Consider the following 27,410-nt stretch of genomic DNA (forward strand, 5'->3'; position numbering starts at 1 on the left):
TCTACAAACAGGAATATGGATCTGGGGCGAAATTCTCCCCCAACGGCGGGATGTCCGCCGACTGGCGCCAAAGACGGCGCCAATCAGGCGGGCATCGCGCCGGCCCAAAGGTGCGGAATGCTCCGCATCTTTGGCGGCCTAGCCCCAACATTGAGGGGCTAGGCCGACGCCGGAGGGAATTCCGCCCCGCCAGCTGGCGGAAATGGCGTTTGTTGCCCCGCCAGCTGGCGCGGAAATGCGGCGCATGCGCGGGAGCGTCAGCGGCCGCTGTCAGTTTCCCGCACATGTGCAGTGGGGAGAGTCTCTTCCGCCTCCGCCATGGTGGAGGCCGTGGCGGAGGCGGAAGGGAAAGAGTGCCCCCACGGCACAGGCCCGCCCGCGGATCGGTGGGCCCCGATCGCGGGCCAGGCCACCGTGGGGGCACCCCCCGGGGTCAGATTGCCCCGCGCTCCCCCCCAGGACCCTGGAGCCCGTCCACGCCGCCTGGTCCCGCCGGTAAATACCAGGTTTGATTTACGCCGGCGGGACAGGCGTAATTCTGGGCGGGACTTCGGCCGAATTGAACGGGGGGTCCCGCCAACCGGCGCGGCCCGATTCCCGCCCCCGCCCAATCTCCGGTACCGGAGACTTCGGCGGGGGCGGGATTCACGGCAGCCAACGGCCATTCTCCAACCCGGCGGGGGGTCGGAGAATGACGCCCCTGATGTTCAGATGGTTTTTGTGAAAATTGGAACATTGCAAAACCTAGACTGATCTGGGGGAAGGAATATCGGTGTCGCTCGCTGATGACCTGATTTTGAGAAGGTGAATATTCTCATCCTCCAGTTTGAGTCCCAGGGAGGGGGGCGGTGCAGTAACGGGGTCCTGACGGGCATGGGGGTTGATGGGACCCGCCAAAGTTGTTGCGCGGAGTCAGAGGCGTTGGGCAATGCGGCCAAATCCTCAATGGAGAAAATACCTAGCAGGAAGCTGCGGCTGTTCCTCTGCTTCACGGGAATCGTTGTCTGTTTTACAAGAGATGATGTAAGTACTTGGTGCCCAAGCAGAGAGCACCCAGTGAAAATAGGACATGCATTGTTCATGTGCAAACTGTCCTTCCACCAATGATTAATGATTAATTAAGGTGGAATACCTCCTACATCTCTCATGTGTGCCCTGGGCAGTGAATTTTCATAGATAGGAAACATCAATCTCAGCCGTGCATTCCTCACCCTGTCCTCACTCAATCCGGGCACAAATTCAATGCACCAGGAGCTACTGCATAGTGATCGAAATCTAGATGATTTTCCTTCCCTATTTTGCCTAGGGCAAGAAAACTTTAGTGTCCGAAACATTGCCTTGACTCAGGATAGACTGGGAAAGTGAATGTGGCGTGAGTTCCGAAGGTCGGTCAGCAAGGATCCCAAAGGTCGGCCAGCGTGCGTCTCGAAGGTCGGCCAGTATGGGTCCCGAAGATCGGCTAGCGTGGGTCCTGAAGATCAGCCAGCATGGGTCCCAAAGGTCGGCCAGTGTGAGTCCTGAAGATCGGCTAGCAAGGTTCCCGAAGAACGGCCAGCATGGGTCCCAAAGGTCGGCCAGCGTGGGCCCTGACGATCGGCCAGCGAGGGTCCCGAAGATCAGCCAGCATGGGTCCCAAAGGTCGGCCAGTGTGAGTCCTGAAGATCGGCTAGCAAGGTTCCCGAAGAACGGCCAGCATGGGTCCCATAGGTCGGCCAGCGTGGGCCCTGACGATTGGCCAGCGAGGGTCCCGAAGATCGGCTGGTGTGGGTCCTGAAAATCAACCAGCGGGGGTCCCGTAGGTCGGCCAACGGGGGTCCCGAAGGTCGGCCAGCATGGGTCCGGAAGATCGGCCAGCGAAGGTCCCGAAGATCGGCCAGCGTGGATCCCGAACGTCGGCCAGCGAGGGTCCCGAAGACCGGCTGGCGTGAGTCCTGAAAATCAACCAGCGGGGGTCCCGATGGTCGGCCAGTATGGATCCTGAAGATCGGCCAGCGAAGGTCCCGAAGATCGGCCAGCATGGATCCCGAAGGTCGACCAGCGAGGGTCCCAAAGATCGTCCAGCGTGGATCCCGAACGTCGGCCAGCGATGGTCCTGTAGATCGGCCAGCGAGGGTTCCAAAGATCGGCCAGCGAGGGTCCCGAAGATCGGCCAGCGTGGGTCCCGAAGATCGACCAGCGTGGATCCCGAAGGTCGACCAGCGAGGGTACTGAAGATCGACCAGTTGGCAAATGTGGGTCCAGGAGAAAAGAAGTTTGAAAAACACTGGCCCAGACCAGACTCAGTTTGTTAGAGACAGCTGTCTGATGACGGTATTAATCTGAATCAATTGATTAATATTTTAGTAACTCCCTCTCTCCCTCCCTCTCCCTTATCAGAATGATTCGATAGCAGCCTGGCTGGCTTCACATTGAAACAGGACAACACCAGCATGTATCTCAGCTAAGGACATAACTCTGGAATGATTTCCTTTTCTACTATCTTATCAACATCAAGTTAACCCGAGAATAAGAGCATGCGGTTGCACAATGTGGGTGATGCTAGTTGGGCCGTTCATTATCCATACACTCCATCTGGTAGCCAACTGCATTATTGAAATTCTGCACCGGTTTATATCGGTTGCTTGATGTGATCCATTTTACAATTGACCAATACGATTTATTTTCTGCTTTGCATAATATCATCGTTAACAAACTAACACATTTATTGATCTAGGCACAAGTCTGGATTTTGAAAATGAAATGCACCGGAAGCTTGTTATCTCCCTCCTAAAGTGGTTTCAAATTTCAGAAATTACAAGTACAATTTCAGATTTTCCATTGTTAACCTGTCCTGCTTGATATCGCAGGGTGGATGGTCAGTACAGAGTTGTCTGAATCCAAACGGGAAAATTGAAATAGTTGCCAGAAAGGATCTGCGGTTTGTGTATTATGAGGACGTGATAGAGAATGAGGAAATAAGCTTCAGACCAACAGTAATGATTTTATATTTAAGCAAAATATTTATTAAATTAAAAATACACTTCAATGCAAGAATATCTTCACATAGTTAACAGTACTTTCAAAGATTTACCATAAGATTTTAGCTTCAGTAAATTAGAAGAGCAAGAGTCCTTTTTAAAATTTCTCAACGGATCTTGGCTCAAGTAAATGGTTATTGATTTTCTAATCTAAATCTGAGTAAATGTTCTCCCCAAAATACTACGCCTTTCAGAATGTTCTCTGAAGATGACAGTAAACTAGCTCTCCAGGAATGACCTTTTGAACAATTTGTTGTCTTTGAGATGTTACCAGTCACCACCACCATACCATCTTCAGTGTTTTCTTATTCTCCTTTAATCTTACCCCCTAGTGTCTCCTACAATCCAGTCTTGACTCTCTAAGACACCTGCATAACCTTGGTTTCTTGTCTGTACAAAATGACAGTGATGTTCCACAAACAAGAAACAGCAAAACTCGTTTCTCCTGACATCTCCCTTTGTTTTGGAAAAAAAACTGCCAGAACTCAAAAAGTCAGTTTCCTCCTAACTCCACTGTCTGTGTGGAGTTTGCACATTCTCCCTGTGTCCGTGTGGGTTTCACCCCCATAACCGAAAGATGTGCAGGGTAGGTGGATTGGCCATGCTAAATTGCCCGCCCCTTAATTGTAAAATAATAATTGGGTACTCCAAATTTATTTAAAAAAAGATGAGCTTCCTTTTTGCAACCCCTTCCACATTAATTACCAGTCTTTCCACTAAGTTATTACAAGATGCATGCATTAACATAATAAGAAACACAAGTTTGCTGAATCAATTGAGATCCTTTCATTCCCTTATTTTGATGGTGGAATAGTTTTGTTGATGAATAATTAGCTTCTTTGAAAACCTTTTCAATCTTTGTGCTAACTTCTTGCAGTTACAACGCACCAATTTCCACATCGCTCATACCAATAGCCAATTTAAACTGTTGGCATAATTTAGTGCTGCTTCAACTGGCACCATCGTCAATGCAGTTTGTCGAATGATGTTCAAAGAATAACGAATATTACAACTAGTTTCTCCTGGTGTACCAAACGAGCAACAGCACCATCAACCCTCCAAAGCAAACAAGGACAACGCAAATTATGATGATATGGCTTTGCTCTAAAAGTAGACCTGTGAAAATAATTGGAAATGGTTAAAGGCAGCATAACTTCAAAGAGCCTGACATATTTCCTAAAGTATGCTAGATTTAATAGGGATTTAGAAGTAACATGAGAAGTACTGAAAGGAGGGGGAAAAAGAGTGTGTGACATGTATATATGGCAATAATGTAATTAATTTGGGGGTCGAGAAAATTCAAACCTTGGATTTCTAGTAGACTTGATGCTGCAACAGTTGAAGACCAGCAGTCAGAATGGAAAGTGAACGCTGAGCTGTACAGTCAATTCATTAGAAGCTGAATTAAACAAACATATCCCCAAAGATCTGCCACAATCAAGCCTGCACCTTGGGTACTGTGTTCAGTCCGGTGACTTGAGACACAGTGAGCAGATTCAAAATGGTGGAAATAGAGCAAACGTGCGCAGGTGATGGGGGAACCTGTGTCAAGAAACAGTAAAGTAATTTGTGCTGATCTAATGTAAAGGGTGGCATAGTGGCACAGTGGGTTAACACTGAAGTCTCACAGCGCCAGGGACTCGCGTTTAATTCCAGCCTTGGGTCACTGTCTGTGTGGATTATGTATGTTCTCCCCGTGTCTGCGTTGGTTTCCTCCGGTAGTTGCAGTTTCCTCCCACAGTCCAAGGATGTGTGGGTGATGTGGATTGGCCATGATAAATTGCACAGAATGTGCAGGTTAGGTTCTAGATTTACAGGTATAGGGCACGGTAGATGGGGAACTGGGTGTGGGTAGAGTGCTCATTCGAAGGGTCAGCGCAGACCCGATGGGGCAAATGGCCTCCTTCTACACTGTAAGTATTCTATGAAATCCAAAAACAAAACCAAGTTCACAATAAATTGACAAGAGGACACCGGTTCATATTGTCAAAGAGAGATTGAGAGCTGACATCAGGAATTTGTTCAGGTTCCTCAGTGGGTGGAACGGAGTTGCAGATACAGGTCCACATAAAAGAGAGGAAGATAAAACTCTGAACCAAGTTGATGGTTCAGGATGATTTCAGGATGCAGCATAGACTGGGGGGCCTTTTTTGGAAGGATCAACCAAGGCTTCTCACATTCAGAACTACCAAGTGATGTGAAAGCATACACAACATCAGGTGGATTCAAGTGCTGAATTGTTAAATTTCTTTTTTGGTTGATGGGTAAATAGATAGAAAAAATATAACTCTTTAAATTATCCAAGGTATATTAAACATTGATTATTGGGTTCACCTCTCAGTAATCGGACAATTCCTTTCCTCACCACCGGCGATTAAAATTTAATTTACTTCAGGACTCCTAGCATCGCAATTACAGCTTGGTTCTTCACAATAACAAACATGGGTCGGGATTTTCCATTGGCTAATGCCAAAATGAGGAAACATGATTGGAGAATTGGTTCCAACGCCGAAATTGTGGCTGATTTGACGGCAAATGGCAATTTTCCATCATCTCAACAGTGGCACCAATGTGTTCCAGAACATATCATTAGCAGGCCTGACCCGGTAGTCTCCGCCTCCGATGGCCCGAATTCCCCATGACGCGGCTCTCTTGTGCTATAAATATTGTGAAACCGGCGTCATGATTGATGAGGGAGAGAGAAGAGGTAGGACATGGAGAGACGCAACTGTGGGCTGTGAGGCTGATCTCTGGCCGGGCTGGCTGGGGGCTGGGGTCACGGGAATGGGCCGTGGGCCGAGGTGACCACCCCACGGGACTGGAGCGGTGTCCAGGCATGGACCGCCATTCCCGAGGCCTACAAGGCAGCCACCTTTCTGCGCACCTCACTGACTACCCACCTTGGCCCCCAGATCTGCAGAGTGACACCAGCCATATGGGTGCCCCCAACCCCACACCCCAGCTACCACCCTTCGCCACACACCCCACCACCCAACCGGCTCCCACCCACCGGCAGGGCATCATGCAGCCTACTCATGAGCAACGGCCACTGTGGCCACAATGTGGGTGCCAGACAGGGACCACGGAGCATACCGCTGGCAAAGGGAGCGCCAGGCGACGTACCTGGCATGAGGGACAGGCGCCAGACCAGAAGCCCCCACTGTGCCGGGCACCGATGGGCAAGGAGTGCAGGATGGGGGTGGCGGGGGGAGGAACATGAGGGGGCCGGGTCTGCAGTGCCAACCAGGGCACTGTGTAGCCCATTGGACCTGGATGGGCACAGAGTATGCACCATGCTAATATGTCTACAAATCACCCCCTGCTGACAATGGATATTAGAATTCAACCAGCAATGGTGGCCTTCCTGCTAGTCGCCGGATCCCTTGGGAATGCCCTGTGGCTGTGTGCATGATGCCTATATCCTGGTACGCTCAACGATTGCTGACTTGTTTGAGACCTACCCAGTGGGGGGGTTGGCTCCTGGGTGACTGGGATTATCCGCTGCGGTCGTGGCTAATGGTACCTACCCAGAGGCCACAGACCGACGCAGGGAGCCGCTACAACGACACCCATGCTGTGACCGGGGTGATCAAGCGGTGCTTCGGCATCCTGAAGATGCAGTTCAGGTGCCTGCACCACTCTGAAGGGGCCCTCCAGTATGAGGCTGAGAGGGACATCCGCATCATGGCGGCCTGCTGTGTCCTCCACAATATCACACAGCAGAGGGGCGATGTGCTGGAGGGGAGGAGGAAGGCCCGGCTTCCTCCGATGAGGTGGATGCAGGGGAAGGGTGAGGATGGGCAGGACATGGGTTCCAGGCAGGCACGGGAGGCCGCACGACGTGTGCACCAGGGCCCATGCACACGGGATGCTCTGATCGCCTCCAGGTTCACAGTAATACCGGATCTGGTTAATGGGATGGAGGATGATAACCCACTCTGCGATGAGCTTTGGTGCTCAGCATCATTTGACAACATCTGACTCCGACCCACGGTAGCACTGGGTGATTCCTGTATGAGAGCTGGCCATTCCATCACACAATCCCATCGGATCTCTGGCATGACTGTGGTGGAGTCAGGAGGAGGCAGTGGGGTGGGGGGGGGGGGGGGAGAGTGGGGGTGGGGGAGTGGGGGTGGGGGGGGGGAGTAGGGGGAGTGGGGGTGGGGTGGGGAGTGTTGTGGGGGAGTGGAGGGGGGGGGAGTGGGGGTGGGGGGTGGTGGGGGGGGAGTGATGGGGGGAGTGGGGGGAGTGGAGGGTGGGGGGGGAGTGGAGGGTGAAGAGGGGGGAGGGGGGTGGAGGGAGGGGGGGAGGGATGGAGAGGGGGAGGGAGGGGGAGGGAGAGAGGGAGGGAGGGGAGGGAGGGGAGGGGGAGGGAGAGGGTGGAGGAGGGGGGAGAGGGGGAGAGGGGGAGGAGAGGGGGAGGGAGGAGGGAGGGAGGAGGGGGTGGGAGAGGGGAGGCGGAGGGGGAGGGAGAGGGGGGAGAGGGGGAGGGAGAGAGGGGAGGGAGAGAGGAGGAGGGAGAGGGGGGAGGAAGGGAGGGGGAGGAGGGAGGAGGGGAGAGAGGGGGAGAGGGGGAGGGAGGGAGGGGGGAGAGGGGAGGGGGAGGGGGAGGGAGAGGGGGGAGAGAGAGGGGGAGGGAGAGAGGGGGAGGGAGAGAGGGGGAAGGAGGGGGAGAGAGAGGGGGAAGGAGGGGGAGGGAGGGAGGGGGAGGGAGAGAGGGGAGGGAGAGAGGGGAGGAAGAGAGGGGAGGGAGAGGGGGGAGGGAGAGAGGGGGAGGGGGAGGGAGATGGGGGAGGGAGAGGGGGGAGGGAGAGAGGGGGAGGGAGAGAGGGGGAGGGGGAGGGAGAGGGGGGGAGGGAGGGAGAGGGGGAGGGAGGGGGAGAGAGGGAGGGGACGGGGAGGAGGGAGAGGGGGGGGAGAGAGAGGGTGGGGGAGGGAGAGGGGGGAGGGAGAGAGCGGAGGGAGAGAGGGGAGGGAGAGAGGGGAGGGAGAGAGGGGAGGGAGAGAGGGGGAGGGAGAGGGGGAGGGAGAGGGGAGGGGGAGGGAGGGAGGGAGGGAGGGGAGGGGGAGGAGGGAGAGAGGGGGAGGGAGAGGGGAAGGGGGAGGAGGAGGGGGAGGGAGAGGGGGAGGGGGATGGAGAGGGGGAGGGAGAGGGGGAGGGAGGGGGTGCGGAGGGAGCCCCTCACACCCAGCTGACAGAGCACCGAGGTAAGTTGTAACAGTGTCAACAGGTGTTTAATGTGCACAAATATTGACAGATACGTGCCCTTGCCTCTTATCACTAAACTGTGCCCTGCACCCATGCCAATTTAATTAGTGTCTAATTTCCTGACCTTACGGACCCCAACGCTGCGCCTAAGTGAGTGCCCAGGTGGTATATCAGGAGTGGAGGCGGCCTGCAGCGATTCCTGCCCGCCCTGCCACCTGCGCCCTGTTGGCGGCCGTCTTCTGGGGCGTCTGGGCCTGGATGGGCCCGGCTGCTACTCAGGTGTCCCAGGTGGCGTGGCGCCGCCCTGTTTTGCCTGCTGCCCAGCAGATGCAGCAGACAAAGGAGGGAGGGGGGTGGAATCCGAGATGCTGCAGTGTTCCGGCACCTCCCCTGTGGGAGTCACCTGCAGGGGCCCCATCACCTCCTGCTCTCTTGCGGTGCCCGATGGACTCCAGGCTATGTCTGCATGCTTGCGGTCTTGGAGCACAGGGAGTAGACCATCACTGTCTGGGACTGCGCCACACCACTCATTGTTGACTGTGCCATCACCCTCTGTGTTTGAGTCACATCAGCCAGTAACTGCGCCATCTCCCTCTCGGACTGACCACCTCCCTCTGTGTCTGCACCACATCGGCCAGCGCCTGGGCAATGCCCCCGACGTTCCCAGCCATGGCCTGCTGTGACTGGACCATGCTCAGAATCACCGTGCAATTTCCAGGTCGCTCTGGCACATGGCTACCTGTGAGTCAGCAACCCTGTCCTGGGCCTTGGTCAGGGTCTGCAGAGAATGCCCCAGGCTTTGGACATGCTGATCCATGGACAAAACTCCCCCCCCCACCCCACAAGGCTTCCACTGTGGATGCCACCAGTGTGGTGTTAGCCTGGGTGACACGCATGGTCAGCACCAGCCCCCGCTCCTGCACCCGATTGGACTCCTCCAACTGCACCTGCAGGTACTGGATGCTCGCTGACAGCCCCTCATGTAGCCCCTGGCTCTGTGGCTGGGACTGTCCATTCCATAAACCTGAAAACCATCTGGACAGCAGCTAGTTCCTGGGGTCAGCCTACCCTCCGATCGTCCGTCCCCTCGGGAGTTCCTACCTCCACCTGCTAAACCAGAGCAGCTGTGCGCTGCGCACCAGCGGGTGTCCCAGGAGCCTCTTCACTAAAGTGCCCAACCGAGGTGAGTGTCTCTGGGATGGGGGAGGGTGTTGGAGACAGCTGTGACGGGAAATCACTGTCACCATCAGACTCGGGTTCCGCGGTGTCCTGGGTCTCGGTTTGAGGGCTGCCGTCCGGGCTGCTCTCCTCATCGGTGCTCGGCTCATGGCGGGGGGGAGAGGGCTCTGGCTGTGGCTCTGGCTGGGGGCAGGCGACACCAGATGGACTTGCAAGATACAAGATGATGCACGATTAGACCCCTGGCTGGGGGAGAGTGGAGAGGTATGGGGGTGAGGGTGGTGTGGGGGTGGGAGTGAGTGTTTGGGATGGGGCTGGGGGTAGGGATGAGGGTGAGGGTGGATTTGTGGGGGTGGGGGGATGTAGGAGTGAGAGTGAGGGTGGGACAAGGGTTGTGTGGGGGTGAGGGTGGTGTGATGGTGGTGGTGAATATTGTGTGGGGTTGGGGGTGAGGGTGGTGGGATTATCATAGAATTTACAGTGCAGAAGGAGGCCATTCGGCCCATCGAGTCTGCACCGGCTCTTGGAAAGAACACCCTACCCAAGGTCAACACCTCTGCTCCATCCCCATAACCCAGTAACCCCACCCAACACTAAGGGCAATTTTGGACACTAAGGGCAATTTATCATGGCCAATCCACCTAACCTGCACATCTTTGGACTGTGGGAGGAAACCGGAGCACCCGGAGGAAACCCACGCACACACGGGGAGGTTGTGCAGACTCCGCACAGACAGTGACACAAGCCGGAATTGAACCTGGGACCCTGGAGCTGTGAAGCAATTGTGCTATCCACAATGCTACCGTGCTGCCCTCACAGGTGTGGGTGAGGGTGGGGGTGGTGGTGAGGGTGGCAGTATGGGTGTTGTGCGGGTGGTAGTGAGGGTGGGATTGCGGGTGAGGGTGGTGCGGGGCGGTGGTGATTAGGGTGGTTTTGAGGGGTTGTGTTGGGGAGGTGGTGTTGGGGTGTCGGAGAATGCTACCAAGTCAGAATGGTTGCCGATTTGGAGAGGGAATTCCAAGTGATGTTGTTCAAGTGTGTCAGCCAACTTCGTGCTTCTAGTAGGTAGTAATCCTGGCTACGGAACGTGCTTTCTAAGGAGGCTAGGTGAATTCCTGCAATGCGTCTTACAGATGGTGAAGATTAATAATTTTGATTGATTAGGAATTCAGGGAGAGGGAAGGAAACTGGAGTTAAGGTCACAATCACATATGTCGTGATATTATTGAATAGCAGAGCAGGCTCGATGGGCTGAATGGCATTATTCTCGAACCTATTTGTTAAGTTTTTACGTGTTCTGATATTGGTCTAACCTGGGGGTCAATGTACTGGAGGCAACTGAAATCCTTGTGCTCAGGTTTCGAGAGGGGGAAGGTGAGACACACCAAGGAAGTATTTCAATAGTCTAGTGCACAGATAGTAAATATACAAAGCTTAAAATGCAGATGCACATTCTTCCTCTCTCGAATTGTAGTGCCTCACTGGCCACTAGACAGGGCGATCTGGCTTTATTTATATCTAATTAGAGCGCAAATACTTCTCTCGGGGTGGCTCATTGCTGAGCTTGGTCAACACTGAGATCTTCAGGGTTACGCTGTGAAATTCCTTACGAACAGAACTCACATTATTTTGACCATAAGTGTGCACAAGGAAACATGGGAAACTGACATGTTGGGAAAGCACAGGTTACTTGATGGCAATCATATTAATCAATTGAAATTAGAAAATAATTTGAAAATGTAATATATTGACTCTTTTGTGGGATGTGGGACTTGTTGACTAAGTCAGCATTTATCGCCCAGCCCAAGCTGCCCTTCAGAAGTAAGGTGCAAGATGCCTCCTTGAACCACTGCACTCTCTGATGTGTAGGTACACCAACATGGTATGCCAACACAGGGCAGCACGGTAGCATTGTGGTTCGCACAATTGTTGCATAGCTCCAGGGTCCCAGGCTCGATTCCCGCCTTGGGTCACTGCCTGTGCGGAGTCTGCACGTTCTCCCTGTGTGTGCGTGGGTTTCCTCTGGGTGCTCTGGTTTCCTCCCACAGTCCAAAGATGTGCAGATTAGGTGGATTGGCCATGCTAAATTGCCCTTAGTATTCATAATTGCCCTTAGTGTTGAGTGGGGTTACTGGGTTATGGGGATAGGGTGGAGGTGTGGGCTTGGGTAGGGTGCTCTTTCCAAGAGCCAGTGCAGACTCGATGGGCCGAATGGCCTCCTTCTGCACTGTAAATTCTATGATTCTAACACTGCTGTTAGGGAGGGAGTTCCAGAATCTTGACCCAGTGACAGTGAAGGAACGGTGACAAATTTCCAAGAAGGATGTTGAGTGAATTGGAGAGAAACTTCCAGGTGGTGGTGTTTCCAGATATATGCTGCTCTTGCCCTGCTAGATGACAGTAGTTGTGTTTGGAAGGTGCTGCCTAAGGAACCTTGGTGAGTTCCTGCAGTGCATTTTGTAGATGGTACACATGACTGCCACAGACCATCAGTGGTGGAGGGTTGAATGTTTGTGGAAGAGATGCCAATAAAGCAGGCTGCATTGTGCTGGATGGTGTAGAGCTTCTTCAGTGTTGTGGAGCTGCACTTATCCAGGAAATAGAAAATACTCTACTACCTCTTTGTAGATGATTGATAGACTTTTTGTCAGGAGGTCAGTTACTCGCCACAGAATTGCTAGACTCTGACCTGTCCTGTAGCCAAAGTTTTTATAAGGGTAGTCCAGTTAAATTTCTGGTCAATGGTAACCCCGCAGGATGTTGATAGTGGAGGATTTAACATTGTTAATTCAATTACAGAACAAGGTTGGCAAATTATTACTATTTATATGTTTGAACACTCCTGACCTCCATCCTATCATCAAAATACACATTTGCTGTTTTCCCCGGACTCTCGAGTTGCTTTAAAACCTGTGTCATGTGAGAGTACCTTTAAGAAATGGGTGTTTAGAAAAATATCTGTCGTGGATGTACCTTTAAGAAATGGGTATTTATCAGTGATGTCAGAGTGTGGGTGGAGCTGGGCTGTCTGTCTGCTTTTACTTTCGCTTTAGGCTGTTTGCTACAGGATGTGTTTGGTTTTGTTTCAGATTTGGAAAAGCTGCAATCATAGCAAGATGTGTATGAATATATGCAAACGTATCAATGTCCATTTGGTGATTTCAAAGTGGTAACTGTTCTCAGTAGTGAAGTTAAACCTGATGTCTTTCTATAAAGAGGGTTATTTTTGTCTTATGGATGTTGCAAGGAAATATTAAGAGTTACTTGGAGAGTATTGTATTCTTTGGGGGATATATTTTTCTTGATAGTTAAGATGTTTACTGTGGGTTTATAAAGTCTTAACTGGTTTCATAAATAAATATTGTTTTAATTTAGAAGTACTGTAGAGCTCTGTTCCATCACACCTGCAGAGTAGGGCCGTGTGCTCCATAACCACAACCTATTAAAAGTTGTGGGTCAGGTGAACTCCATGATACACTTTGGAGCTCTCTAAACCCTGGCCCATAACAAATTGGGGGCTCGAGGGGGATAAAAATCTATCTATTGGGTTGGCTTTGTGAACTTAAAGACAGTGATGGGTGAGCATATTGTGGTTGCTTTTCAGGTGTAGTATTTCAGTTTAAGTAGGGAGTGTGTTGTGGACAATGGCTCTTTCAGAGGCTCTGAAGTTTTTGGAGGTGGTACACGCAGTACCTTACGGACAGAGATTAAAAGCAGGCATTTAGAGCTGGGAAAAACATTGCAGTTCACATTACCTGACAAAGTGCGAAAAGATGACGTAATTATGGCAGTGGCTAAGCATTTAAAATTGCCTGAGATACAGTCCACTCATTGAAAATCGCAAAAAATTCAGTTACAAATTAAACAAATGGAACATGAGAAAGAATTAAAGCAGCTTGAATATGAAAGAGATAGAGAGGAAAAAGAGAGCGAAGAATGGAAAACAGAAAGAATTGCCCCAGCAGAACAAAAAGAAAGAAAAAGGGAGAAACAGATCAGAGAAAAAGATAAAGATAAAGAAAGAGTTTGAACTTCAGAAAATGGTCATGAAACATGGCAGTCAGTTAAAATTGGCGGACGTAAAGGGAAATGTATAGTTGGTGATAGTGATGAGGATAGTGAGAAAGAGCGTCATAGTCGAAGGCTTGGGGGATCTATTTAAATATGTCCAAGCATTGCCAAGGTTTGACGAGAAGAAGGTAGAAGCCTTTTTAATTTCATTTGAGAAGGTGGCTAAACAAACAAAATGGCCACTGGACATGTGGGTATTACTAATTCAAACAAAGCTGGTAAGTAGGGCTAGTGAAGTGTTTGCATCACTACCGGAAGCGATATCTGGGTCGTAAGAGGAGGTGAAAAAATACAACTTAAGGGCATATAAACTAGTGCCTGAAGCCTACAGATAAAGATTTAGAAATTTAAGGAAATAATTTGGTCAAACATACATGGAGTTTGAAAGGATCAAACAGAGTAATTTTGACAGGTGGATAAGGGCTTTGAAAAAGACCAAACATATGAAGCTCTCAGAGAAATTATACTTTTGGAGGATTTTAAAAATTCAATTCCTGATGTAGTGAGAACTCATGTGGAAGAGCAGAGGGTTAAAACTGCGAGATTAGCAGCAGAAATGGCAGATGATTATGAATTAGTTCATAAATCAAAGTTTGGTTTCCGACATCAGTTACGGCCTGTGAGGGATAGAAACTGGGGACATGAGAAATACTCAAGTGGTAAAGGTAACGGTGATCTGATGGGCGATAATAAGGGGACTGTACCTCAGACTAAAAAAGAAATCCAGGAGGGTGGAAAAGAAATTAAAAGTTTCAAATGTTTTCACTGTAATAAACTAGGCCATGTAAAGTCACAGTGCTGGTGGTTGAAGAAAAGCACTGGGAAAGCTGATGTGGTAAAACAGGATAAGACAGTGGGGTTTGTTAAAGTGGTAAAGCAAAGCCCAAGTGAAGCGAAGGAGGTGCAAAAGATTGTACAGCCTGACCAAGAGGTGATCAATAAGAAGGTGCCAGATGTCTTTAAAGCATTTATTTGTGTGGGTAAAGTTAAGGAGCAGGTAAAGAAGTCAGTTTTAAGAGAAACAGGAGCTAGTCAATCTTTAATGGTGAGAGATGAGGAGTTATGGAGTTTGGGAAGAATGTTGTCAGAAAAGAAGGTAATATGTTGAATTCAGGGTGAGAAGAGTAGTGTTCCATTATATAAATTAAGGTTGAAAAGTCCAATGAAGTGTAGTGAAGTGGTAGTAGGAGTAATAGAGAAACTATCTTGTTCTGGAATACAGTTTATCTTGGGTAATGATATAGCTGGATCGCAGGTGGGAGTGATGCCTATTGTGGTTGATAAGCCAGTGGAAAATCAGATAACTGAAGTGCTGAAGGACGAGTATCCTGGGATTTTTCCGGATTGTGTAGTAACAAGGTTGTAAAGTTACAGGTTAAGACACGAGGAGAAATCAAAGAGTGAAGGTAAAGTTGAAGTCAATTATCAACAAAGAACAAAGAACAAAGAAATGTACAGCACAGGAACAGGCCCTTCGGCCCTCCAAGCCCGTGCCGACCATGCTGCCCGACTGAACTACAATCTTCTACACTTCCTGGGTCCGTATCCCTCTATTCCCATCCTATTCATGTATTTGTCAAGATGCCCCTTAAATGTCACTATCGTCCCTGCTTCCACCACCTCCTCCGGTAGCGAGTTCCAGGCACCCACTACCCTCTGCGTAAAAAACTTGCCTCGTACATCTACTCTAAACCTTGCCCCTCTCACCTTAAACCTATGCCCCCTAGTAATTGACCCCTCTACCCTGGGGAAAAGCCTCTGACTATCCACTCTGTCTATGCCCCTCATAACTTTGTATACCTCTCTCAGGTCTCCCCTCAACCTCCTTCGTTCCAGTGAGAACAAACCGAGTTTATTCAAACGCTCCTCATAGCTAATGCCCTCCATACCAGGCAACATTCTGGTAAATCTCTTCTGCACCCTCTCTAAAGCCTCCACATCCTTCTGGTAGTGTGGCGACCAGAATTGAACACTATACTCCAAGTGTGGCCTAACTAAGGTTCTATACAGCTGCAACATGACTTGCCAATTCTTATACTCAATGCCCCGGCCAATGAAGGCAAGCATGCCGTATGCCTTCTTGACTACCTTCTCCACCTGTGTTGCCCCTTTCAATGACCTGTGGACCTGTACTCCTAGATCTCTTTGACTTTCAATACTCTTGAGGGTTCTACCATTCACTGTATATTCCCTACCTGCATTAGACCTTCCAAAATGCATTACCTCACATTTGTCCGGATTAAACTCCATCTGCCATCTCTCCGCCCAAGTCTCCAAACAATCTAAATCCTGCTGTATCCTCCGACAGTCCTCATCGCTATCCGCAATTCCACCAACCTTTGTGTCGTCTGCAAACTTACTAATCAGACCAGTTACATTTTCCTCCAAATCATTTATATATACTACAAAGAGCAAAGGTCCCAGCACTGATCCCTGTGGAACACCACTGGTCACAGCCCTCCAATTAGAAAAGCATCCTTCCATTGCTACTCTCTGCGTTCTATGACCTAGCCAGTTCTGTATCCACCTTGCCAGCTCACCCCTGATCCCGTGTGACTTCACCTTTTGTACTAGTCTACCATGAGGGACCTTGTCAAAGGCCTTACTGAAGTCCATATAGACAACATCCACTGCCCTACCTGCATCAATCACCTTATTGACCTCCTCGAAAAACTCTATCAAGTTAGTGAGACACGACCTCCCCTTCACAAAACCGTGCTGCCTCTCACTAATACGTCCATTTGCTTCCAAATGGGAGTAGATCCTGTCTCGAAGAATTCTCTCCAGTAATTTCCCTACCACTGAAGTAAGGCTCACCGGCCTGTAGTTCCCGGGATTATCCTTGCTACCCTTCTTAAACAGAGGAACAACATTGGCTACTCTCCAGTCCTCCGGGACATCCCCTGAAGACAGCGAGGATCCAAAGATTTCTGTCAAGGCCTCAGCAATTTCCTCTCCAGCCTCCTTCAGTATTCTGGGGTAGATCCCATCCGGCCCTGGGGACTTATCTACCTTAATATTTTTTAAGACACCCAACACCTCGTCTTTTTGGATCTCAATGTGACCCAGGCTATCTACACCCCCTTCTCCAGACTCAACATCTACCAATTTCTTCTCTTTGGTGAATACTGATGCAAAGTATTCATTTAGTACCGCGCCCATTTCCTCTGGCTCCACACATAGATTCCCTTGCCTATCCTTCAGTGGGCCAACCCTTTCCCTGGCTACCCTCTTGCTTTTTATGTACGTGTAAAAAGCCTTGGGATTTTCCTTAACCCTATTTGCCAATGACTTTTCGTGACCCTTTCTAGCCCTCCTGACTCCTTGCTTAAGTTCCTTCCTACTTTCCTTATATTCCACGCAGGCTTCGTCTGTTCCCAGCCTTTTAGCCCTGACAAATGCTTCCTTTTTCTTTTTGACGAGGCCTACAATATCTCTCGTCATCCAAGGTTCCTGAAAATTGCCGTATTTATCCTTCTTCCTCACAGGAACATGCCGGTCCTGAATTCCTTTCAACTGCCACTTGAAAGCCTGCCACATGTCAGATGTTGATTTGCCCTCAAACATCCGCCCCCAATCTATGTTCTTCAGTTCCTGCCTAATATTGTTATAATTAGCCTTCCCCCAATTTAGCACATTCATCCTAGGACCACTCTTATCCTTGTCCACCAGTACTTTAAAACTTACTGAATTGTGGTCACTGTTACCGAAATGCTCCCCTACTGAAACATCTACCACCTTGCCGGGCTCATTCCCCAATACCAGGTCCAGCACCGCCCCTTCCCTAGTTGGACTGTCTACATATTGTTTTAAGAAGCCCTCCTGGATGCTCCTTACAAACTCCGCCCCGTCTAAGCCCCTGGCACTAAGTGAGTCAGAAATGATTTTTGATCAGATGATTGAAAAAGAACAAGAACAGGTGGAGGATGAGGTGGATATTTTTAGTTCAAGAAAATTGGCTGAGTTACAACAGAAAGATATAGAAATAAAATGGATGTATTAGAAAGCATACACAGAAGATGAATCTGAGTGTATATAAGAATGTTATTATCGTAAAAATGATGTCTTGATGAGGAAATGGAGACCTTTACATATGCAGGCGGATGAAAAGTGGGCAGACGTTCATCAAGTAGTATTGTCGGTAGGGTATAGAAAGGAGGTGTTGAAAGTTGCACATGAGGTACCAGTGGGAGGTAATTTGGGAGTAAGGAAAACTCAAGCTAAAATCCAAAAACAGTTATTGGCCTGGACTACATAAAAATGTCGTTCAATTTTGTCGATCACGTCACACATGTCAAGTGTTAGGGAAACCTCAAGCAGTGATAAAACCAGCGCCTTTAATACCCATTCTAGCATTTGAGGAACTTTTTACAAGGGTCTTAATTGATTGCGTAGGAATCCTAAAACGAAAAGTGGGAATCAATATCTTTTGACTATAATGGATGTGTCTACAAGGTTTCCAGAGGCCATTCCAGTAGGAAATCTTGCAGCTAAAATGATTGTGGAGGAGTTACTTAAATTCTTTACTAGATACGGAGTATCCACAAAAATACAATCGGATCAAGGATCAAATTTTACCTCAAGGTTATTCAAAGAAGTTATGGATAGCTTTGGAATAAAACAATTCAAATCAACTGCGTACCATCCAGAATCACAGGGAGCATTAGAAAGGCGGCATCAGACATTAAAGACAATGTTGAGGGCGTATTGTCACGATTATCCAGAGGTTTGGGATAAAGGAATTCCATTTGTACTGTTTGCAAATTGGCATGCACCGAATGAGTCAACCAAATTCAGTCCTTTTGAGATAATTTTTAGTCATGAGGTCAGAGGACCACTTAAGTTGATTAAGCAGAAATTGGTGAGTGAGAAATCAGAACTTACATTATTGGATTACGTGTCAAATTTTGGGGAACGATTAAATAGAGCAGATGAATTGGCGAGACAGCATTTAAAAGTTGCACAAAATGTGATGAAACGGGTCGCGGCAAGAAATCCAAAGTTCATAGTTTTGCCTGTGGAGATAAAGTTATAGTATTGTTACCAGTGATAGGTGAACCTTTAAAAGCAAGGTTTTGTGGTCCTTAGCAGATTGAAAGGAAATTAAATGAGGTGAATTATGTGGTGAGAACTCCAGATAGAAGGAAAACTCACCGAGTGTGTCATGTGAATATGCTTAAAAGGTACTTTGAAAGGAAAGGAGAGAAAAAGGGGGAGGTTTTAATGATTTTAACTCAAAGTGATGAACCAAATCCAGTTAATTTTGAATTTGACATACCTCAAATTCAATTGAAAACGAGGATGTTCTTAAAAATTGGGATAAATTGTTGAGTTACCTTCTGAGGAAAGACGGACTGACCTGATAGAGTTATTGATATCACATGGGCAAGTTTGTGGAGATAAGTTGGGAAGCACTAAAATGGCTATACATGATGTAGATGTGGGAAATGCTGTTCCAATCAAACAACATCCATATCGACTTAACCCGTTAAAATTAGCACGGGTTAACAAAGAGATTGAGAGTATGCTTAAAAATGGCATAATTGAAGTGGGTTGCAGCCAACGGAGTTCACCCATAATCATGGTACCAAAACCAGATGGTACCCAATGGTTGTGTGTGGACTATAGAAAGGTCAATGCAGTTACAAGAACGGACTCTTATCCTATCCCACATTTGGAGGATTGCATTGAGAAAGTGGGACAATCGGCTTTTATTTCCAAACTGGATTTATTTAAAGGTTATTGGCAGGTACCTTTATCCGAAAGGGTGAAGGAGATCTCAGCTTTTGTGACTCCAGATGGTATATACCAATTCAAAGTAATGCCATTTGGCATGAAAAATACCCCAGCCACATTTCAATGGTTAACGAACAAAGTCGTTTCAGGATTACCCAATTGTGAGGTATACATTGACGATCTGGTAATTTTCAGCCAGAGATGGAAAGGACATTTAAAGCATCTGCTGGAGTTATTCGATCGACTTCAGGAGGGGGGTTTGGTGATAAACCTAGCCAAAAGTGAATTTGGAAATGCCCATCACTTTCCTTGGCCATACAATCGGACAGGGTTGAATGGTCACACGGGATGTGAAAACAAAAGTTATTGAGGAGTTTCCAATACCCTTGAGACAAAGGGAAATAATGCGATTTCTTGGCATGAGTTGATTTGATCGAACATTTGTGCCAAATCTTTGCAGCGTGGTTGCTCCACTGATGGACTTGCTGAAGAAACGGCCAAATTTTCAGTGGACAACGGAGTTTGAACAGGCATTTGACTGCCTGAAAGCTGTTATAACCAATGTTCCTGTGTTGGAGAATTACAAGGGACTCTTACTGTGATCAGATTACTGTGATCAGATTGAACTAAAGAGTTTGACTTTAAAGAGAAATGCCGAGGCGTAGAGAAACGGATGGATCATGCAAAGACCTTCTTGTCCAAAGAGACTGTCAATCGAGCAGGATTCTAGTTGGACGAAGAAGATCAAAAATTGACTATGTTATTCTTAAATGTTTGCGTGTTTTGTTTTGTTAAAAAAAAACATATCTATTCATTGTCCATATTTCTTAAAGGAAAGTGAAAAGGTGAAAAAATGAAACCATCTTGAAGTTGACGGTTTATTATTTTTTTTCCTTGGGGGAAGGTGTCATGTGAGAGTACCTTTAAGAAATGGGTCTTTAGAAAAATATCTTTAATGGATGTACCTTTAAGAAATGGGTGTTTATCAGTGATGTCAGAGTGTGGGTGGAGATGGGCTGTCTGTCTGCTTTTACTTTTGCTTTAGGCTGTTGGCTGCAGGGTGTGTTTGGTTTCGTTTTAGATTTGGAAAAGCTGCTATTGCATCAAGATGTGTATGAATCTCTGCAAGCTTATGAATGTTCATTTGGTGATTTCAAAGTAGTAACTGTTCTCAGTAATGAAGTTAAACCTGATGTCTTTCTGTAAAGCGTGGTTTTTTTGTCTTATGGATGTTGCAAGGAAAGATTAAGAGTTACTTAGAGAGTATTGTATTCTTTGGGGGATTTATTGGTGTTGATAGTTGTTAAGATGTTTACTGTGGGTTTATTAAGTGTTATCTGGTTTCATAACTAAACAGTGTTTTAATTTAAAAGTACTGCAGAGCTCAGTTGCATCACACCTGCAGAGTTCTGTTGCATCACACCTGCAGAGTAGGGCCGTATAACCACAATCTATTCAAAGTTGTGGGTCAGGTGAACTCCATGATACATTTTGTGGCTCTCTAAACCCTGGGCCATAACACCTGTTACACCGCCAACGGGCGGCACAGTAGCACAATGGTTTGCACTGTTGCATCACAGCACCAGGGATCCGGATTCGATTTCCTGATGGGTCACTGTCTGTGCAGAGTCTGCATGTTCTCCCTGTGTCTGCGTGGCTTTCCTCCGGGTGCTCCAGTTTCCTCCCACAAGTCCCGAAAGACGTGCTTGTTAAGTGATTTCTCCCTCAGTGTACCCGAACAGGCGCCAGAATATGGCGACTGGGGGATTTTCGCAGTAACTTCATTGCAGTGTAAATGTAAACCTACTTGTGACACTAATAAAGATTAGTATTCTTTTGTCGTGCTGCTGAAAGGACATCGACCTGAAATTTTGGGCTGGATTCTTCCGCCTCACCCTCCGCAAGGTCAGCACAGGCGAGACTCGGACAATGGAAAAGTCCACTGACCTCGGGTGGGGTTCTCCGGTCGCCAGGCAGGCACAGCTGGAGAATCCCGCCCTTTAACTTTTATTTCTGTCTCCACCGATGCTGCCTCATCCAGAGTATTTCCAAATTCCTTGCTTTCAATTTTGTATGCCTTGTGCTTCCGGACAGATTGAGAATGTGAATATTAGATATCAAAACAACTGGAGGCCATTTGACCCCCCACCCCCACCGCTAACCTGCTCCCCCGGTCAATGAGATGATCACTGACCTGATGTGAAATCCTTTTCAGTTTGGTTAGTTAAACAAAAACTTGATCGCAATTTTGATTTTGTGGTTTTCTAAAAGATGAAAGGAAACACGAGTAACTATTGGAATGTAATACTGAGGATTTTGTTCAATAATTATTTTATGCCTTTTGTCTCATATGAACTAGGAGCAGGAGTAGGCCATCTGGCCCCTCGAGCCTGCTCCACCATTCAATGAGATCATGGCTGATCTTTTGTGGACTCAGCTCCACTTTCCGGCCCGAACACAATAACCCTTAATCCCTTTATTCTTCAAAAAACTATCTATCTTTATCTTAAAAACATTTAATGAAGGAGCCTCCACTGCTTCACTGGGCAAGGAATTCCATAGATTCACAACCCTTTGGGTGAAGAAGTTCCTCCTAAACTCAGTCCTAAATCTACTTCCCCTTATTTTGAGGCTATGCCCCCTAGTTCTGCTTTCACCCGCCAGTGGAAACAACCTGCCCGCATCTATCCTATCTATTCCCTTCATAATCTTATATGTTTCTATAAGGTCCCCGCTCATCCTTCTAAATTCCAACGAGTACAGTGCCAGTCTACTCAACCTCTCCTCGTAATCCAACCCTTTCAGCTCTGGGATTAACCTAGTGAATCTCCTCTGCACACCCTCCAGTGCCAGTACGTCCTTCCTCAAGTAAGGAGACCAAAACTGAACACAATACTCCAGGTGTGGCCTCACTAACACCTTATACAATTGCAGCAGAACCTCCCTAGTCTTAAACTCCATCCCTCTAGCAATGAGGGACAAAATTCCATTTGCCTTCTAATCACCTGTTGCACCTGTAAACCAACTTTTTGCGACTCATGCACTAGCACACCCAGGTCTCTCTGCACAGCAGCATGTTTTAATATTTTATCATTTAAATAATAATCCCTTTTGCTGTTATTCCTACCAAAATGGATAACCTCACATTTGTCAACATTGTATTCCATCTGCCAGACCCTAGCCCATTCACTTAGCCTATCCAAATCCCTCTGCAGACTTCCAGTATCCTCTGCACTTTTTGCTTTACCACTTATCTTAGTGTCGTCTGCAAACTTGGACACATTGCCCTTGGTCCCCAACTCCACATCATCTATGTAAATTGTGAACAGTTGTGGGCCCAACACTGATCCCTGAGGGACACCACTAGCTACTGATTGCCAACCAGAGAAACACCCATTAATCCCCACTCTTTGCTTTCTATTAATTAACCAATCCTCTATCCATGCTACTACTTTCCCCTTAATGCCATGCATCTTTATCTTATGCAACAACCTTTTGTGTGGCACCTTGTCAAAGGCTTTCTGGAAATCCAGATATACCACATCCATTGGCTCCCCGTTATCTACCGCACTGTTAATGTCCTCAAAAAATTCCACTAAATTAGTTAGGCACGACCTGTCCTTTATGAACCCATGCTGCGTCTGCCCAATGGGACAATTTCCATCCAGATGCCTCGCTATTTCTTCAGTCACTGGCATGTTATTTGTGTCTTCCACTGTGAAGACCGACCCAAAAAACCTGTTCAGTTCCTCAGCCATTTCCTCATCTCCCATTATTAAATCTCCCTTCTCATCCTCTGAAAGACCAATATTTACCTTAGCCACTCTTTTTTGTTTTATGTATTTGTCGAAACTTTTGCTATCTGTTTTTATATTCTGAGCAAGTTTACTCTCATAATCTATCTTACTCTTCCTTGTAGCTTTTTTAGTAGCTTTCTGTTGCCCCCTAAATATTTCCCAGTCCTCTAGTCTCCCACTGATCTCTGCTACTTTGTATGTTTTTTCATTCAATTTGATACTCTCCCTTATTTCCTCAGATACCCACGGTCGATTTTCCCTCTTTTTACCGTCCTTCCTTTGTGTTGGTATAAACCTTTGCTGAGCACTGTGAAAAATCACTTGGAAGGTTCTCCACTGTTCCTCAACTGTTTCACTATAAAGTCTTTGTTCCCAGTCTACCTCAGCTAGTTCTTCTCTCATCCCATTGTAATCTCCTTTGTTTAAGCACAAAACACGAGTGCTTGATTTTACCTTCTCACCCTCCATCTGTATTTTAAATTCCACCATATTGTGATCGCTCCTTCCGAGAGGATCCATAACTATGAGATTCTGAATCAATCCTGTCTCATTACACAGGACCAGATCTAGGACCGCTTGTTCCCTCGTAGGTTCCATTACATACTGTTCTCGGAAACTATCGCAGATACATTCTATAAACTCCTCCTCAAGGCTGCCTTGACCGACCTGGTTAAACCAATCAACATGTAGATTGAAATCCCCCATGATAACTGCTGTACCATTTCTACATGCATCTGTTATTTCTTTGTTTATTGCCTGCCCCATCATAATGTTACTATTTGGTGGCCTATAGATTACTCCTATCAGTGACTTTTTCGCCTTACTATTCCTGATTTCCACCCAAATGGATTCAACCTTATCCTCCATAGCACCGATGTCATCCCTTACTGTTGCCCGGATGTCATCCTTAAATAACAGAGCTACACCACCTCCCTTACCATCCACTCTGTCCTTCCAAAAAGTTTGATACCCTCGGATATTTAACTCCCAGTCGTGACCATCCTTTAACCATGTTTCAGTAATGGCCACTAAATCATAGTCATTCACGATGATTTCCGCCATCAACTCATTTACCTTATTCCGAATACTACGAGCATTCAGGTAAAGAACACTTATGTTGGCTTTTTTACCTCTGTTCTGAATCTTAACACCTCGATCAGTAACGTCTCTTAAGTTATATTTCCTCTTAACCTTTCTCCTAATTTTCCTTATCGTTGAACCCATATCTTCATGTAACAACCTGCCGCGTCGCTTACCATTAATGTTTTCACTTCCCGTTTTATTTCTTTTAGTATTCCTGGTCCTAGTCACTGAGCTCTCCTCAGTCACTGTACCTTGTACTGTCGCCCTTTTTGATTTTTGACTATGGCTTCTCTGCCTTACACTTTCCCCCTTACTGCCTTTTATTTCTGTCCCTGATTTACTACCTTCCAACTTCCTGCATCGGTTCCCATTCCCCTGCCACATTAGTTTAAACTCTCCCCAACAGCTCTAGCAAACACTAGGTCATCGGTTCCAATCCTGCCCAGGTGCAGACCGTCTGGTTTGTACTGGTCCCACCTCCCCAAGAACCGCTTCCAATGTCCCAGGAATTTGAATCCCTCCCTCTTGCACCATCTCTCGAGCCACGCATTCATCCTCTCTATCCTGACATTCCTACTCTGACTAGCTCGTGGCACTGGTAGCAATCCTGAGATTACTACCTTTGAGGTCCTACTTTTTAGTTAACTCCTAGCTCCCTAAATTCAGCTTGTAGGACCTTGTCCCGTTTTTTTACCCATATCGTTGGTGCCTATGTGCACCACGACAGCTGGCTGTTCACCCTCCCCCCCCCCCCCCCCCCCCCCCCAATCAGAGCATTTTTTTGCTGCCTGAGGTGAAGTTCTGGGGTGGCTGGGAATTGTAGAGTTAGGATTCCTGTACTGGATCACTCCAATGTTTCCTGTTGGGAAGGCTGAACTGTTTGCGTCTCGTCCCACAGCACACTTACCTTCATTTGTCACTTGACTCTCAGTTCTTTTGTTGGTAGTCACTGCAGTTGTATTGATTGGAGCTGGAGTCAAAGTGCTGGTTGCAACTGGGGTCGAGGTGCTGGTTACAACTGGGTTTGAGGTGCTGGTTACAACTGGGGTCGAGGTGTTGGTTGCAACTGGGGTCGAGGTGTTGGTTGCAACTGGGGTCGAGGTGCTGGTTGCAACTGGGGCAGATGTACTTGAACCTAAAAACAAGACAGTGGGACAAATTTGGTTCGTTAAATGTAGGTGTTTAATTCGTTTTGGAGCAATTAGGTGTCTTAGGGACCACAGATATCAAAGGATTAAATGATGCTTCTTTCAGATATTACCAGAGGTGAATACTGATTATCTTTCAAAGATTGGATAATGTCAGGTGTGTTATTATTTTTGTAATAGCGAGGGTGGATAGACAAACATCCAGGAAAAGATAGAGCTGTCAATTTAACATCAGTTGTTGATATTTACTGGAATTTATTATCATGAACATTGAGCTCCTAAACAAATGCACACTTGATTAAAAGGAGCAAGGGCTTTTGCATGGCAGATCACGATGAAGGAGCATAGAACTAGGTAACGTGATCATGCGAACATACAGACATAAAAACAAGGAGCAGTAGAAGACCATTTAGCACCTCACGCCTGCCCCTCCACTTAATAAAATTATGACTGATCGAAGAGTACCCTCACACTTGCCTCCGGTTTACCCCCCGAGAACCTATCATTCCCTTGTTTACCATAAATCTCTCCATCTCTGCCTGAAATATATTCAAAGGCTCTGCTTCCAACAGCTTTTATCAAAGACAGTTCCAAAGTCTCACAACCCTTTGAGTGAAAAAAAAAATCTCATCTCTATTTCTTAAAATAAGAGGTAACTCATTTAACAGTCACCCCTAGCTCTGGATTCTCCCACAAGAAGAAACATCCTCTCCACATCCACCCTGTCAAGATCCCTCAGGAACTTATACGTTTCAATTAAGTCGGCACTTGCTCTTCTAAACTCCAGTAGATACAAGCCTAACCTGTGCAATCTTCCCTCTTAAGACAACCTGCCCATTCAAGGTATTGCTCTGGTAAACTTGCTCTGAACTGCTTGAAACGCATTTTCATTCTTCATTGAACAAGTTGATCAATACTTCAAATGTGGCCTCACTAATTCCCAGTACAACAGAAACATAACCTTTTAATTTTTGTATTAAATTCTCCTTGCAGAAAAAGATAACATTTTCTTTGTTTTCCTAATTACTTGCTGTACCAGCTTAATGGCCTTCTGTGATTCAACAACTAGGATATCCAGATCGCTCTGCACCATGGTGAAAGAATATAGAATTGTGAATTGTGTAGAGTAGGTAATTAATGACAAATATTAATTACAATTTGTGGGGAGGTGTTCTGCAAGATGTAAAGGGAATGTCCGTCAGTGTTACCTGTATTAATTCCGGAGCCCCTTAAAAAATGCTAAGCTTCATAAGAAGACGTTTTGAGAAAACATGAGAAGGCATGGAATTGATAATTGGTATGGAAGCAGGTCAGAGATTCATGGTAATGGTTTTCATTATGTACATCAATATTATCTGGATGGAGTTCGTATTATTCCTTGTGTCTGAATAAAGCTCGTAGTCTTACAGTTGAAGTAGATGCTTTATTTTGTAAGTTTGTTCACTCTCCAGTCCTTATACTATACAGAACAAAGAAAAATTACAGCACAGGAACAGGCCCTTCGGCCCTCCAAGCCTGCGCCGATCCAGATCCTCTATCTAAAACTGTCGCCTATTTTCTAAGGATCTGTATCCTTCTGCTCCCTGCCCATTCATGTATCTGTCTAGATACATCTTAAATGATGCTACCGTGCCCGCCTCTACCATCTCCGCTGGCAATGCGTTCCAGGCACCCACCACCCTCTGCGTAAAGAACTTTCCACGCATATCTCCCTTAAACTTTTCCCCTCTCAACTTGAACTCGTGACCCCTAGTAATTGAGTCCCCCACTCTGGGAAAAAGCTTCTTGCTATCCACCCTGTCTACACCTCTCATGATTTTGTAGACTTCAATGAGGTCCCCCCTCAACCTTCGTCTTTCTAATGAAAATAATCCTAATCTACTCAACCTCTCTTCATAGCTAGTGCCCTCCATACCAGGCAACATCCTGGTGAACCTCCTCTGCACCTTCTCCAAAGCATCCACATCCTTTTGGTAATGTGGCGACCAGAACTGTACGCAGTATTCCAAATGTGGCTGAACCAAAGTCTTATACAACTGTAACATGACCTGCCAACTCTTGTACACAATACCCCTTCCGATGAAGGAAATCATGCCGTATGCCTTCTTGACCACTCTATCGACCTGCGCAGCCACCTTCAGGGTACAATGGACTGGAACACCCAGATCTC

The 27,410-nt window shown here is 47.2% G+C and overlaps 1 protein-coding gene across 1 annotated transcript in view; it reads right to left on the minus strand.

The window, feature by feature from the left end:
- Positions 1 to 27,410, minus strand: part of LOC140387094 (uncharacterized) — a 571,970-nt gene that overhangs the window by 334,468 nt on the left and 210,092 nt on the right. The window contains exon 6 of the mRNA XM_072470103.1: positions 25,000 to 25,227. Coding sequence (XP_072326204.1) covers positions 25,000 to 25,227 — 228 coding nt within the window. The remainder of the gene's footprint in view (positions 1 to 24,999; positions 25,228 to 27,410) is intronic.

The sequence above is a fragment of the Scyliorhinus torazame genome, chromosome 12, assembly GCF_047496885.1.
Source record: "Scyliorhinus torazame isolate Kashiwa2021f chromosome 12, sScyTor2.1, whole genome shotgun sequence".
Taxonomy (NCBI): Eukaryota; Metazoa; Chordata; class Chondrichthyes; order Carcharhiniformes; family Scyliorhinidae; genus Scyliorhinus; species Scyliorhinus torazame.